The sequence below is a fragment of the Molothrus ater genome, chromosome 3 (assembly GCF_012460135.2).
Source record: "Molothrus ater isolate BHLD 08-10-18 breed brown headed cowbird chromosome 3, BPBGC_Mater_1.1, whole genome shotgun sequence".
Taxonomy (NCBI): Eukaryota; Metazoa; Chordata; class Aves; order Passeriformes; family Icteridae; genus Molothrus; species Molothrus ater.
In genome coordinates, this window is record NC_050480.2 from 62,465,285 (window position 1) to 62,478,527 (window position 13,243).

At 37.3% G+C, this 13,243-nt stretch overlaps 1 protein-coding gene across 12 annotated transcripts in view; it reads left to right on the forward strand.

The window, feature by feature from the left end:
* TRDN (triadin) overlaps positions 1-13,243 on the forward strand; it is a 232,482-nt gene that overhangs the window by 109,851 nt on the left and 109,388 nt on the right. For all 12 annotated transcript variants that reach the window (XM_054514398.1, XM_054514393.1, XM_054514397.1 and 9 more), the window contains 3 exons: positions 1,656-1,694; positions 2,789-2,851; positions 3,691-3,753. In XM_054514398.1, the coding sequence (XP_054370373.1) occupies positions 1,656-1,694; positions 2,789-2,851; positions 3,691-3,753 (165 nt within the window). The remainder of the gene's footprint in view (positions 1-1,655; positions 1,695-2,788; positions 2,852-3,690; positions 3,754-13,243) is intronic.

Genomic DNA, 13,243 nt, shown 5'->3' on the forward strand with positions numbered 1-13,243 from the left:
TTAATATACAACATTCTAAATGTGAGCTGTTCAAATTGGGAGGAAATATATTTATTCAAGAAATGGGATTACTTCCTTAAGTCAGAAATGGTTCTTTCCATAATACCCATTTACCATCACTCTTATTTACAGAAATTTCTCTCAGTAGTACCTGTAAGGGGCACCAGTGGGACTAGATGCAGCTGAGATGTGAATGGAAGCTCAGTGACTGTTTTCCTCAGACTTGAGCAAGAGTGCTTATCTTGCATTAGGGAGCAAAATAGGGGGCCCAGTCCTTTAATACTTCCATGTAATCATCCCCCAGAGACTTCATAACAAATATAGAATCTCAAAGTTGCCTGGATGCTGAATACTACAAATTGAGAGCTTGATGGAAGAAAATGATGTCAGTGGGATTAATTGATAGAATGATTTGGCAATGAAGATTCTGCAGCCATGGATATCATCATCTTTGCTTGGGTTATTGGCAGTAGTCATTCCTGCCACTTCCTGTATATCTTCTATAAAAAGCTTCACTTCTCAAAGCTCAGCGCCTCAGCTTGTGGTTTTCAAGATGTATATGGCTCCAAACCTTGCTGTGCAAATTAAGGCAGATTTCATGTGGTTTTTACTAGGCCCCAGAGGCATGCAAAATGCTACAAGTTCAAAGGCAGAAATGGTCTCAGATTAAAGAGAATCTTGTTGTAAGGACCTTGGGCTTACAAATTATTCTCATGCATCACCTAGCACCAGAAATTTAAGAAACCAAAAAAATCAATCTAACTCACCAAAACTGAGACACTCAGAAAAAAATGGACATTACAGAAGTCCGAGCACACTTCAACATCTAATTACTATTAATAAAGCCTCATGGAAGGAAAACAGAAGGAACCTCTTCTCTGTCAGTAAATGACACACACTTCATATGTGTAACAGTTTGATTAATTCAGGCAGAGTATGCAAGTAATTAAACCACATTTTAGAAATTAGAGTAGATCCACAATACACGTGGAAATAATCCACTGAAGAGTCATAGGTGGCACAGAAAAGTGGAGTTGTGGAAGAGCTTTTGTGAAATCTGAAGGTGAAGAGATTCAAATCTCTGAAGTGTGTCAGGGAGAGAGATAACAAGAATATTAAAATATACAAGAATATGAAGTTCCAAATAAGTTAGTGTAGGATGATCACTACTCTGATGCTCTACACATACCTAAGAAACCTCACAACACAGAGGAATTTGTACCTTGAAGTGTAGTGTAGTGCTCAGAGTTTCAGGAGGAAGAATTAAGCGCATAAAACTTAGAGAAACATTCTGTAGAACATACGAGAGAATTTTCTGAAGACAATAGCGAGAGAAAGGCATTGAACAAATCTGTTTAAAACAAGAAAGAAGTGGCAAACATCTATATTATGCTTGATGTTAAAAGTAATTGTCAGAAAATCAGCAGAAGTATCATTTGAGGAGACCCTGAATATTGATAAATACATTGCCTCCACAATAGGCAAAATAACTTTATTCATGAAATTATCATAGAAACACTGTGGAATTCAGGTACTCTATAAACACAGCAATTTTTCAATTTTTCAAAATTCAAACAGACAGATATCTTTTAGTTTAGGTAAAATGTTCTACAATTTTTAATTTTTTCCCCTGTGTGTATATATTTTTTCCATAGAAGAAGAAAAGTCTGTTGTGGTACCTAGAGAAGTGAAAAGTAAGTTGCTTTTTGTTTTGTTTTGGTTTGCTTTTTTTCCTTTTTCTTCATGTTAGTTTTGTGCAAGGGCCAGAAGTATATTTGTTTCTTGGATTTGAAAATATTCGTATTCCTTAAATACTTTCAATTAAAGTCTCTTGCTTAAAGTCTTATGGTTCTATCTTTTGTAAGATAATAAATCTTGGTTTCTTATCAACATCTGTAACAGTAAAAGATCACAAAAAGAAAACTATAGTTTCACTAACTATGTTTGAGTATCAATACCTGAAGCATGCAGCACAAACTGAAGGTAACAAATTTGTCTTTTTATGGATGAACAATTAAGAAAGCACTTAGATTAGCTATTCTTATACTCTTGTATTCTTTCTCATCAAAAAAGGGATTCATTTCCCAAAGGAAAAAAAATATATAATTTTCTCATATTCTTTACCAAACTCTCAACTTTATAATTCAAAACGTTCATGAAATAAGTAATTAAACTGTTTAAGCTTGTTTAAAAAAAAATTCTCCTTATTTCTATAATTGCCCTAATAAATGCCAAAATCGAGGCAGATGCTTCTGAAATAATGTCATGTAGTTGTGTAGATGGTGCTTTAACAACAATTCTCCATGAATAAGAGAAGCCCTGTAATGACAGTTTCAAAGATTCAATTAGTAAAAAGGGTAATAAAGGTATATTGTATATGCAGGCTTTTCATGGCATTCTACACTTGTTCCCAAGTACCACGTGCAAGTTTTGCTGTCGTTCAGTCAGGTCTTACAAAAGAAGCAGAGCAAGTGAATGGCTATTGAGTGACCACAATAAACTCTTAGTTACACCAAGTTAATGGGCATAGGTTCTTGAATTAACGTTTAAGTAATAATCTGGTGCGCATATTTGTTCCAGTTTTATCCTTAGCACCACATTCACTCTCTGGGTATTAAGCTGTACTTCTGAGCTGCTGACAATAAGTGACCAACTTGTCAAATCTTGAACATATTGCAGTTAGTGGATGCCCCATCCCAAATACATTTATACATACATGCATATATACATGGTTGTTTGTGTGTTTCTGTGTAAAAGTAGCCAGCTGAACTTCAATTTCTATTTTTAGAGAGAAAAGAGGAGAAGAAAAAGAGTGATGAAAAGAAGACTATGACTGAAACTAAAGTGAAAGGTATGGTTTGGAAACATTTCTTACTGGCCTCATTCAGCTTTTACTCACGCTTCCGGCTCATTTCCCATTGTTTTCTGTTAGTTTAATCCTATGCTACTGGCTGCGTTGTACTTCTCTTAGTTACTCAGTCACTATTTGCATGTTTCCACTTCTTCTGTATCTAACGTCTTATGTGTCCAATATGTTCAGCATCCAATATTACCTAAACTCATTTTCTGACAAATTAAATGTCCTATTTGGTGGCCATCAATGGGCTTTTTAAACAATTTAATGGAGTCCATATTTAACAGGACATAGTTATGCTGCAATACAGAAAACTCAGGGAAGATATCATTTAATTGATTGCACATCAGTTTCTGAAGGTGGGGTAGATCTGTTTGTTTTATACAATCACAATTAAGACTTACAGCGACCAAACTGCAAAGTCATGATATCCATCTAAATAATATGCCAATCATAAATTGTCAGAAAGAATCTAAAATACACTAAGGTGTTGCTTCGTGCGAAATATTTAAGTCGTTCATTATTTTTTAATAATCTCATTGCTACTGGAACTTAAGCTAGAAGCTGCCACATTCATGCACTGATGATCTTTGCCTAACTTTTGATGAATTATTAAGGGTCCAAATCATCCACAGTTGATTCATACTGATTAATTTTCATTCTCAGCTGATTGCTCTGTGGCTAGTTGGGTGCGAGCGCTATAAGGGAATAGTCTGAACTCCCAAATAAGTCATATTTTTTTCAGTATGTGCCCACCAGGACTTGGTTGACTGCATATTTGAGTGTATGATTCAGAGTTCTAGCCCATCTAATTATTCTCTTTAATTAAATCTTAGAAAAAACAGGAAAAAAGGAGAAAGCTCATGAGAAGACAGCTGTCCCAGAAATTAAAAAAGCAGGTAAGAAATTGAACTCTGGATTTCTCTGCAATGGTATCTGACTATTTAGTGTAATCACTTTCAAGTTTTAAGGATTTGAGATAAGGGTGTATGTAGCACATTATCATTCAAGAATCCAAGTGGAGAGAGAGATAGATAGATAGATAGATAGATAGATAGATAGATAGATAGATAGATAGATAGATAGATAGATATCACAGTGTATATATATATATAATGTTTTTATTATATTATATTATTATAGATATCTGTATATATAATACATGTAATTTCCTGTTCTATGATCTTGAGACTTTTACAAATATAATTTGTAAATATAAATACATTTACAAATCAATTACAAACACTGCTTTCACTCATACACTTAATTTATCAAGAGCATAACTAATTTCAAAAGCTACATGGCCAAGACTGAATGGAGTCTTGGAAAATTAATGGAAAAAATATTTTCCATTAATTATTTTAAAAATACAGATTTTTTTTTAAGTCATAAATGGTAATATTACCAGATAAAAATAGATGGTTATTTTCAGAATTTTTACTCATGCCCAGAAAAGAATTTTTTAAAAGTCTAAATTAGTGAATATCCTAAACCTAATTGATTGTTTCATGCATAGAAATATAAATATTTCAATAAGATTAGAAATTAGCAATTTGGGTCTTGTCTACACGAAAAATGCTGTATTTTTCTTCCCCATTATTTCAGTAAATGTGCAAGTATATTTAATGTGGAAATGCAAAAGTGTGTCAGTAAATGACAAAGCCTGCAAAACGGTCTCATTAAAATCAAGAAGAAACAAAATGTTCCGTGGTTTGTCACCACCTGAATACCTAGAAACACAGATTCAAATTGATGCTTTATCTGTCACTTTCTATATAACATTCTACAAGCCCTCAAGTACTCAGATTAACCTTTCTGTAGGTTAGTGCAATGCCTAAAGCCACGGAGAAAGGTTCAAAATAGGATGCACATTCAGGGCTATATTTACTATGTCCTCAAGGCGAACCTTGCATTCTGTTTTCCAGTTATTTAAATCTGTTGAATGTTGTCAAAAGTTGAAAGTATCTATATCCCATTGTTTACTAATATTGTGATTTACATATGCAAATTTCAATAAGCAACTGGTTTCTTTGCCACTGAATCATATGTGGACTGCATAAGTTTTCTTATTCAAGCGATTATGGATGGGAAGAAAAATAGTAATTTATGTATGGGAAAACATAAAAATGCACAGATTACCTGGGACAACTATCTTGGTAGCCCCATATTTAAATATGTCTTTTATAGCAGGAAGTTGTACACACTGGGGAAGGGATAGGGATGAAAGAGAATACCCTTTTACTAGTTAAGTTGCATATTTTAATGTATAAACACAGGTTTAAAAAGAACATAAGCTAACAATTCAAATATCTTTTGTAATTTTATTCTGGTCCTAAGCTTGTATTTCACTTGAGAATACAGAATTGTAAAAGATTACATTTTATGGCAGAGCTGCAGCATGAAGTTATTAATATGTTCATCTTCAAAAGCAGTTGCTAAATCCAGTGAGTCATCCTTTGTAGCCTAATGCTAGAAAGACACAAATTAGACAAACCAAGATATCTGCACATTTCTGTCCCTTTTATTAGCTCTGTAAGTTGCTGCATTTTTGGAGTTTACTAGCCTTTGTGTAAGAGGTGGTAATTCATAATGTATTCTAGTTGTTATTCCTCTTTCAGCTTGTTCTTTGAATGCATATGGACTTTCTACCTTTGGCAGCACCCATTGTTATCCCTAATATGTTTTAAGCCTAAAATAATTGCCATATTTGATCAACAGAATAGCAGTGCATAGCCCAGTTTTGAAATGAGGCACCTCAATGTCTTTGCATAATTTGGACACAGAAAATCAACCTCAGAACATTTGAATCAGCAGAATACATAAGCATCCAAAAGCAAATAACACCTTCCAGTTTTCTTACCTTTTCCCTTTAAAAGGCTAGGCAGAGGCCATTGCATTGAACATGAACTCCTCACCCTAGTTTTCAAACTCTTGCATTGCCTCTGAATGTCTCTGCTTTGTGTCGCATTTTGCGTCCCCTGACCTTTGCAGTCCATGAAGCTGAGGTGTTTTCAGGGCAAGCTGCCTTCTCACTGCCACCCACACTCATCCCCACACCAGTGGGCAGCTCCTTCTGCTCCAGGGTCCTCCTTGCACCCAAGTCCCACTCCACACCCTTGCACAGTTTCTCCCAGAAGACTCATGTCTGGCTGGAGGCCCATTAACCAGGCATTCCCTATGGAGGAATGGTGGCATGTACAGGCTGTCAGTCTCAAGAGAGAGAGAGAAGTGGTGCTCTGAAAGCACTAAGTGATAAAAACATCTCTAAAATAATGTTCTGAGAGAAGCACTTCTCTATATTCCTCTCCATCTCTCTTGGTCTAACAAGTAATGCTTGTAATTGCAAATACTGAATATATTTTCAGATTAATATTTTAGATTGGTCCTTTGGTCCAAGAGACAATTTTATCTCTACTGCTACCGGAATGGAGGTTTTTTTATTGCACTTCATTAACTGCATCCCTGTGATATATTTATTTGCATGCCAGCTCACTCTTTCTGCAATCCTCTCCCCCTCTATTTCTCTCTCTCTCTCTCTTCCCCCCCTCCTCTGCTGCTGCAGAGAATCAAGAGTCATCTAATATGAAATGTCCTCAGTCTTTAGTACAGAGCAAACTGGATGATTCTTAATTAGCTTTTAAAAATGCTTTATAGATAAAACCACATTAATCCTCTGACCTTCAGCTCATACAAAAGCATTGTGTTAATTATCCTGAAAAATAGATAATTCCATTGTTACAAACTCAGAGGTCTAACTTAAACAAATATAATCATCAGAAACAAGGGTCTGGCACAGTCAGACTCCAAAACCTTTTACAAAAATCTATCCAGTGCTACTTTGGATAGAGAAGGAGCTGCATCTCCAAATCCACTTTAAGGGGCTTGCTACACCTCAGCAGATATAAACCTTTGCCAGGCTCTCCCAAAGTTTGTTCTGGTGCTTGGGACACATCAGCCTAGGGGGCTCCAGTCTGCAATCTGACTGAGAAAAGGGACCCTCTGTGTTAAAGCTTGGTGTCCAGCCCTACATGAAAATGAATATACAGAGTCTGGTGCTTTCAGGCACTAATAGTTTACTTGCAGATTTTTTCCTGATGGTCCCTTTCCCAGAGTCTGAAGCTTCCCTTCTCCTTCTTGAATCAACTTTCCGAGAAATTATATTCACACCAGCCTTTATCTTTGTTGCAAACTCCTTTCCCACTTTATTTTGGTTCTCAAAACAAATCACACATATGTAAAATGAGTTTATAAAGCAATAATGGTGGCCTGTATCATCACATCATTTCCTACCTAAAATTCTGCTTCAACTGTCATTAATGATCTTCCTGTTATTCTTGCAATTTTGATAACAGATCTTGTAACTGCTTTAGGAAGATAGTCAGTGTCATTTTCTCCTCTTTCCATATGGTGAAATTCAGGTACAGAATGCAATCCAGGCCAGTTGTCCACATATTTATCTCCTGTTTATACATGTCTTCTGAAAGATAAACCAATGCTAGCTGGATTAAAGATCCCAAATTTTTGTAAACTTTCACAATTTCCCTTGTGATAACTCAGAGACATCAGACAATGCAACTGATGTCTAGGAAGAAAATGATTTTGTTAAAATCATAAAGCCTTATCAGCAGGACTACTGTTCAAGAATCCCTTGGTTCTGACCTCAGGGACATATATTTTAAGACCACCACACTTAAATACCACCCTGAGCAGTTCTGGTGTGCAGATCTGCTTGTCCCAGATCAGGGAGCATGATCTGACTTCCATTTTGTTGTGTTGGTGTATGCATGCTCCCCACAGAGCATAGAAGCCCCTACAAAGGAGCATTGGAACCACTCCATAAATAAAGGAATTAGCTTGCAGCAGTTGCACACATATTTTTTGGATGCATCTCCCACACAATCACAGAATTATTTAGGTTGGGAAAGACCTTTAAGTTTATTGAGTCCGACTACTAATATAGCACTGCCAAGTCACACTAAACTGTATCCCTACACATTTGAAAATCTTTTAAATACCTTCAGAGCTGGCAACTCAACCATTTCCCTGGGCAGCCAGCTCCAGGGCTTGACCACCCTTTCGGTGAAGAAATTTTTCACAACATCCAATTGAAGCCTCCCCTAAACAGCTTGAATCCATTCCCTCCTGTCCTATTGCTTGATAACTGGGAGAAGAGACCAACACCCACCTCACTGCAACCTCCTTTTAGGTAGTTGTAGAGAGCAATAAGGTCCTACCTTGAGCCTCCTCTTCTCCAAGTTAACCCCCCATCCTCTCCTCATAAGGTTTGTGGTCCAGACCCTTCACCAGCTCTGTCTCCCTTCTCTGGATGCACTCCAGTACCTCAATGACTTTCTTGAAGTGAGGGGCCCAAAACTGAACAGAGGTTTCAAGGTATGGCCTCAGCAATGCTAAGAAGAGAGGGACAATCTCTCCCCTAGTCTTGCTGGCTACACTATTGCCGATGCAGGTCAGGATACCATCAGCCTTCTTGGCCAGCTGGACACACTGCTGGCTTACTTTCAGCTGGCTGTCAACCAACATCCCCATGTACTTTAGTGCCAGTCAGTTTTCCAGCCATTCTTCCAACAGCCTGTAGGACTGCATGGGGTTGTTGTGACCCAGGTGCAGGACCTGTCACCTGGCCTCGTTGAACCTCATACAATTGGCCTCAGCCCATCAATTCAGTGTGCCCAAATCCCTCTCCAGAATTTTCCTGCCCTCCAGCAGATCAGCACTCCTGCCCAACTTGGTATTGTCCAAAAGGTTGACTGAGGAGCACCTGATCCTTTCATCCAGATCACTGATAAAGATATTAATATGGTAAAGATATATCTATGACGCATGATACTGTGTCATATGTTTCACACCAGGCTGTGTTAGCAGAGCTGGGGAGTGGTGATGTCTCTCTTTAGATAGCACAGTAAATCTTTGCCTCCTGAATAGGTAAAGTCTCTGGGGGCTTAAAATTACAGACACCGAGCTACATTTTAATTATGGCACTGTAACAACCAAGTGAAGTCTCTCTGCAGTCATGAAAGAAGCGAACTAAAAGTTTATCTTGGACATAAAAATTGAAAACAGTATCTTATGACTGCCGGAAAACTGGGATAACCAGGTTATTCTCACTAGTCTGTTGCCCAGTGAGATCAAGACAGCAAGAAAAACTGTCTTTAAGTTTGTCTTGGAAGAAGATTATTAGTAGGTAGAGCAGAGTGGAGGTGACCAGACAAGAAGCAAACATGACTGACCATGTACCAGCAAATTTTTGCATGGGTTGATCACAGATTTCTTGCATTTTCTTTAAAGGACAGTCCTTGTAATTTGAAAACAAACCCACAATGGTTTAGTAGGAAATGGAGGGCAAAGTACATTTTATACACCAATAGTATCTTCTTTGTTATTGCCCTGTTCTGGCAGGAAGAGAAATTCACTCAATCATTTTTAAATTCCTGGTCTGAACAGTAATTTAAAAAATGCATTTAATTTTGTGACTACCTTGTCTCAGCTTCTACCTTTTCAGTCTTGATATTAAGCCTTCCATTACAATAGAAGATCCACTACTGACACCTGGTGGCAAATTATCTTTTTATTTCAATCCATATGCCTAAGGGGTTTTTTGTTGTTTGCTTTCAAATATGGCTATTTAAAAAGAGTTTGCTGAAGTAATGATGAACTTACTACTTACCTCCCCATGCTGCTTATCCTACTGCTTTCATGGCTAGAAAAATGTTAGAATGCCATCTAAATGTAACACTGTTTTCAGAAGAATAATTTTGGAATGTAAATACTTTCAGTACAGCCAGAGAAGTAAAAATTAATTAAAATATATCGTATTATATTATATACATATTATAATATAATAAATCTATAACTAGGGAAAAAACATGCTTGGCTAACCCACTGATCTAGAGAAGTAGATGCATACCAGACATTCTGAAAAGCTTTGGACTGATCTAACAGTAATAAATTGAATGTTTCATCAGGGATACAAAAGTTGATCCTAGGTTTTTCCTGATGAGCAAGTGGGCTGTAGGAAGACATTTTTAGGAAGACATCTCTGTTGCCTCTCAAGAACAGAGTTTGAAACTCCTCACTCTACCCTGCCCACTGCCAGGAGTGTATTTCTAGCTGAGTGTCTGACAACGTTAAGCAGCCCAGCTTGGACACTGTGATGTGTCTCATGTTCCCTTGTATGAGAGATGCCACATGACAGATGCCAGCAGATGGGAGGATGATGTGTGTTTCAGAGGAGGCCACAATGTAATGTCTGAAACAGCCAGTGAGATGTAGAGGCTGTCACAATTTACGTTGCTTACAAGTAAAAAATGGAATTGTGAAATTAGACAAGAGAACCTGAGGTATTTTGAAAGTGGTTGGTCACATACAGAAAATGAAACATGTTTATTCACAAATTTTCATTCTTATAAATTCTGAGGAAAAGGTAAAAACTGAGTCACTTAGGAACTGGAGTGCACATGTAAGTGCTATGATGCATTTTGGATTGATCAAATGTGTTTTCAGAATGGCTGCTACAACAAGTAGAAGGTAGGCATTTTGAGTGGTAGAACCCCGTCTGACTCTTTTTTTTACCTTTTTATTTTTAATGATGAGAAGACACTGTATTGATTTGGCCCTGGCCAAATGCTAAACACCCAAACAGCCTCTCATTCACTCCCCTCTTATCGACATGAAGGGGAGGAGAACAGGAAGATGAAAAATGAGAAAAATCATGGGTTGAGACAAAGATTAATAAATAAAATAAAGAGGAGAAATACAAATTCTGTAATCACTCACCAGCTTTCCAAGCAGACCAATGCCCAACCAATTGAAGCAGAGGACACCCTTTCCCTGTTCCTCCTCTATTCTCAACTATTATTGCTGAGCATGGTATTATATGGTAGGGAGTACACCTCCGTATTTGGTGTATTCCCTACCATATATTCCCTGTAATTTGGTTAAGATGTTCCAGCTGTGTCCTCTCCCAGCCTTTTCCTAGTAGTAGGCACAGACAGAGTGGGAAAAAGAAAAAGCTCAGATGCTGTTCAAGCACTGCTTGACAATAGCCAAAACTCAAGTTTGCTAACAATGTCTGAGTAAAAAATCCAAACCACAGCATCATACAGGCTGCTATGAAGGAAATTACCTTCTCCCTCCCAGGTGAACCCAGAACAGGAACCTAAATTTAGAAAGATTAGGAGAAGAGACAAATGTAAAAATTAAGCAACAGAAATAATAAGCAATGAGTTGTTTTGTGATTCCTCATGCAGATGAATGTATAAGAGCAATAATTAAGGAAACACAATGTGTTATGAGTTGAGAGATGTTTTAGGAACAAACCACATTAAAGCACACACACACAAATCAAAGGAGGAACTTAATGACCTTAGAACTGTGTGATCCTTCTCTAAGTTGTTTCTTACCAATATTCTTTTGACAGTTTTCTCTCCTAGACTGCTCATCCATCTATACATTTCTGCAGAGCTTTGGCTTGTTGTAGGTTCATACAACCTTTAGCAAAGCCCCTGGCTCTGATTTCATCTTAATTATGATTCCAATTGGTAATATCATTATATGAATCAATGCCCATGCACAAAAGCCTATAAAACCACCTCGTTTTCCCAGATGGATGACTGTAGCTTCAGGTTTCATCTCCTCTACTACAGGCCAATCCATTCCTGACTAATAAATTACCCTATTCTGCATGTCAGGCCCATTCTTATTTTTCCCTTCCTACTGCTCTTCTCTGGCATCCTGTTCATAATTCACTTGCAGTTTCCTGACATTTTTTCATTAGCAGATGCTTCTGCTTTCACAAACTATGCATGCAGCCATCAGCACTGGTAGCATTTACTAACCCACAGAAATGCTGGATTAGAATTCCTGCACAGTTACCAGCAAGAGATGTGATTTATTCTTTTTTCTCTTACACAAACAGGGTTTAGGGGCATCTCTTAACTTTGATAACAATTTCCTGTTCATAGGGCTTTGTACAACAAAATCACAGAAAGAGGAGATGGAAATGACCTGCTAGGTCATCTAATCCTTCCTTCTGGCAATGCAGGATAATTCCTTACAGAATATCTTCAAGTGCTTTAACCAGTTTAGTTCTAAATGTCTGAAGTAACTAGGCCTCCATCAATCCCCACAGACGATTATTCTACAACCTCATAGATCTCACAGTTAAGAAGTATTTCATTCCAGTCTGCCTAAATTTTCCCTTGCTTAATTTTATCACATTACTCAGAGTTATGTTCTCTTGTGACACCCAAATATAGTCTTTCTAACCTCAGGGTCCAGTTCCCTACTGTCTCATGTTATATTGGCACTTACATTTACATCTGGAAGGTAGCTTTATAACTGACAAGGTGAATGGAAAATAGAGGTTGATACTTTTTCATACAGACATGAAATTATAAACCTTGTAACAGGGGACACTGACCATGGCCACACATCACCTGTCTATAAAGCACTGAAAAGACTGGAAGTTGCATGTAAAATTGGAGGAAGAACAAAAAAAAGTCACTTGAGTTATTTACAAAGTAAGGATTTTTATTTTTTTTCACATAGAAGAATAAATTATTCAATTCATCTCTTCAGAAAGAGGTAACTTGGTTATTGCAGATACTAAGTACCTTTGCAGAAAAGAATAAACAAAAAAGAAAAAAGATTCTGGCTACAATAGCTCCCTTTAACATAGTAGGGACAGTTAAACAAGAATGAATGACTGGAAGCTTAAGCTAACTGAATCTCAACTGAAAATGAGGTACAGGTTCTTAACACTAAGAGTGATCAACTACCACAGCACAGGGTGGATATTGCTTTCCCTGGTGTCTGCAGAAGATGATTGTTTACCTAATGAAAAATACACACCAGCTGAAAATGTGCCTAGCTGAAATATAGGAGTCTCTGACAACAAAATGTCAGACTAGAGAGCCTGATGGTGTGTTCTAGCCCTGAGCATTACAAAGGTAAACCCTCAGAGATATACATAATAAGCTAAAAGAGAATGTAGTGAAGAGTCAATGCAGAAATGCAGCTGGAGACAACTGCCTTGCAGGTTCTTTGGAAAAACAGAAATTCCTTTCTGAATTACTTTTGTCAGCCAAGCACATGACTGGTGGTCATGCTCTAAGTATTTAGTCATCCATGGAAAATAGAAAAGCCTGCTTTCCTAATTGACATTTCCAGAAATCCTCAAGCCAGATATGACTATTTAGTAAAAATCAAATTGTATCTCCCCAAACAGATAAAAACATAACAATAAAAACAGGTTCACAGTGAGGGAGAAGAGAAAAAAATCTGGCAGAATAGAGATGCAAACACAGCAGAAAGACAATTACTGTGGTCTTCATACAACTTGTTGTTAAGACAAAAGGCACCTCAAACATG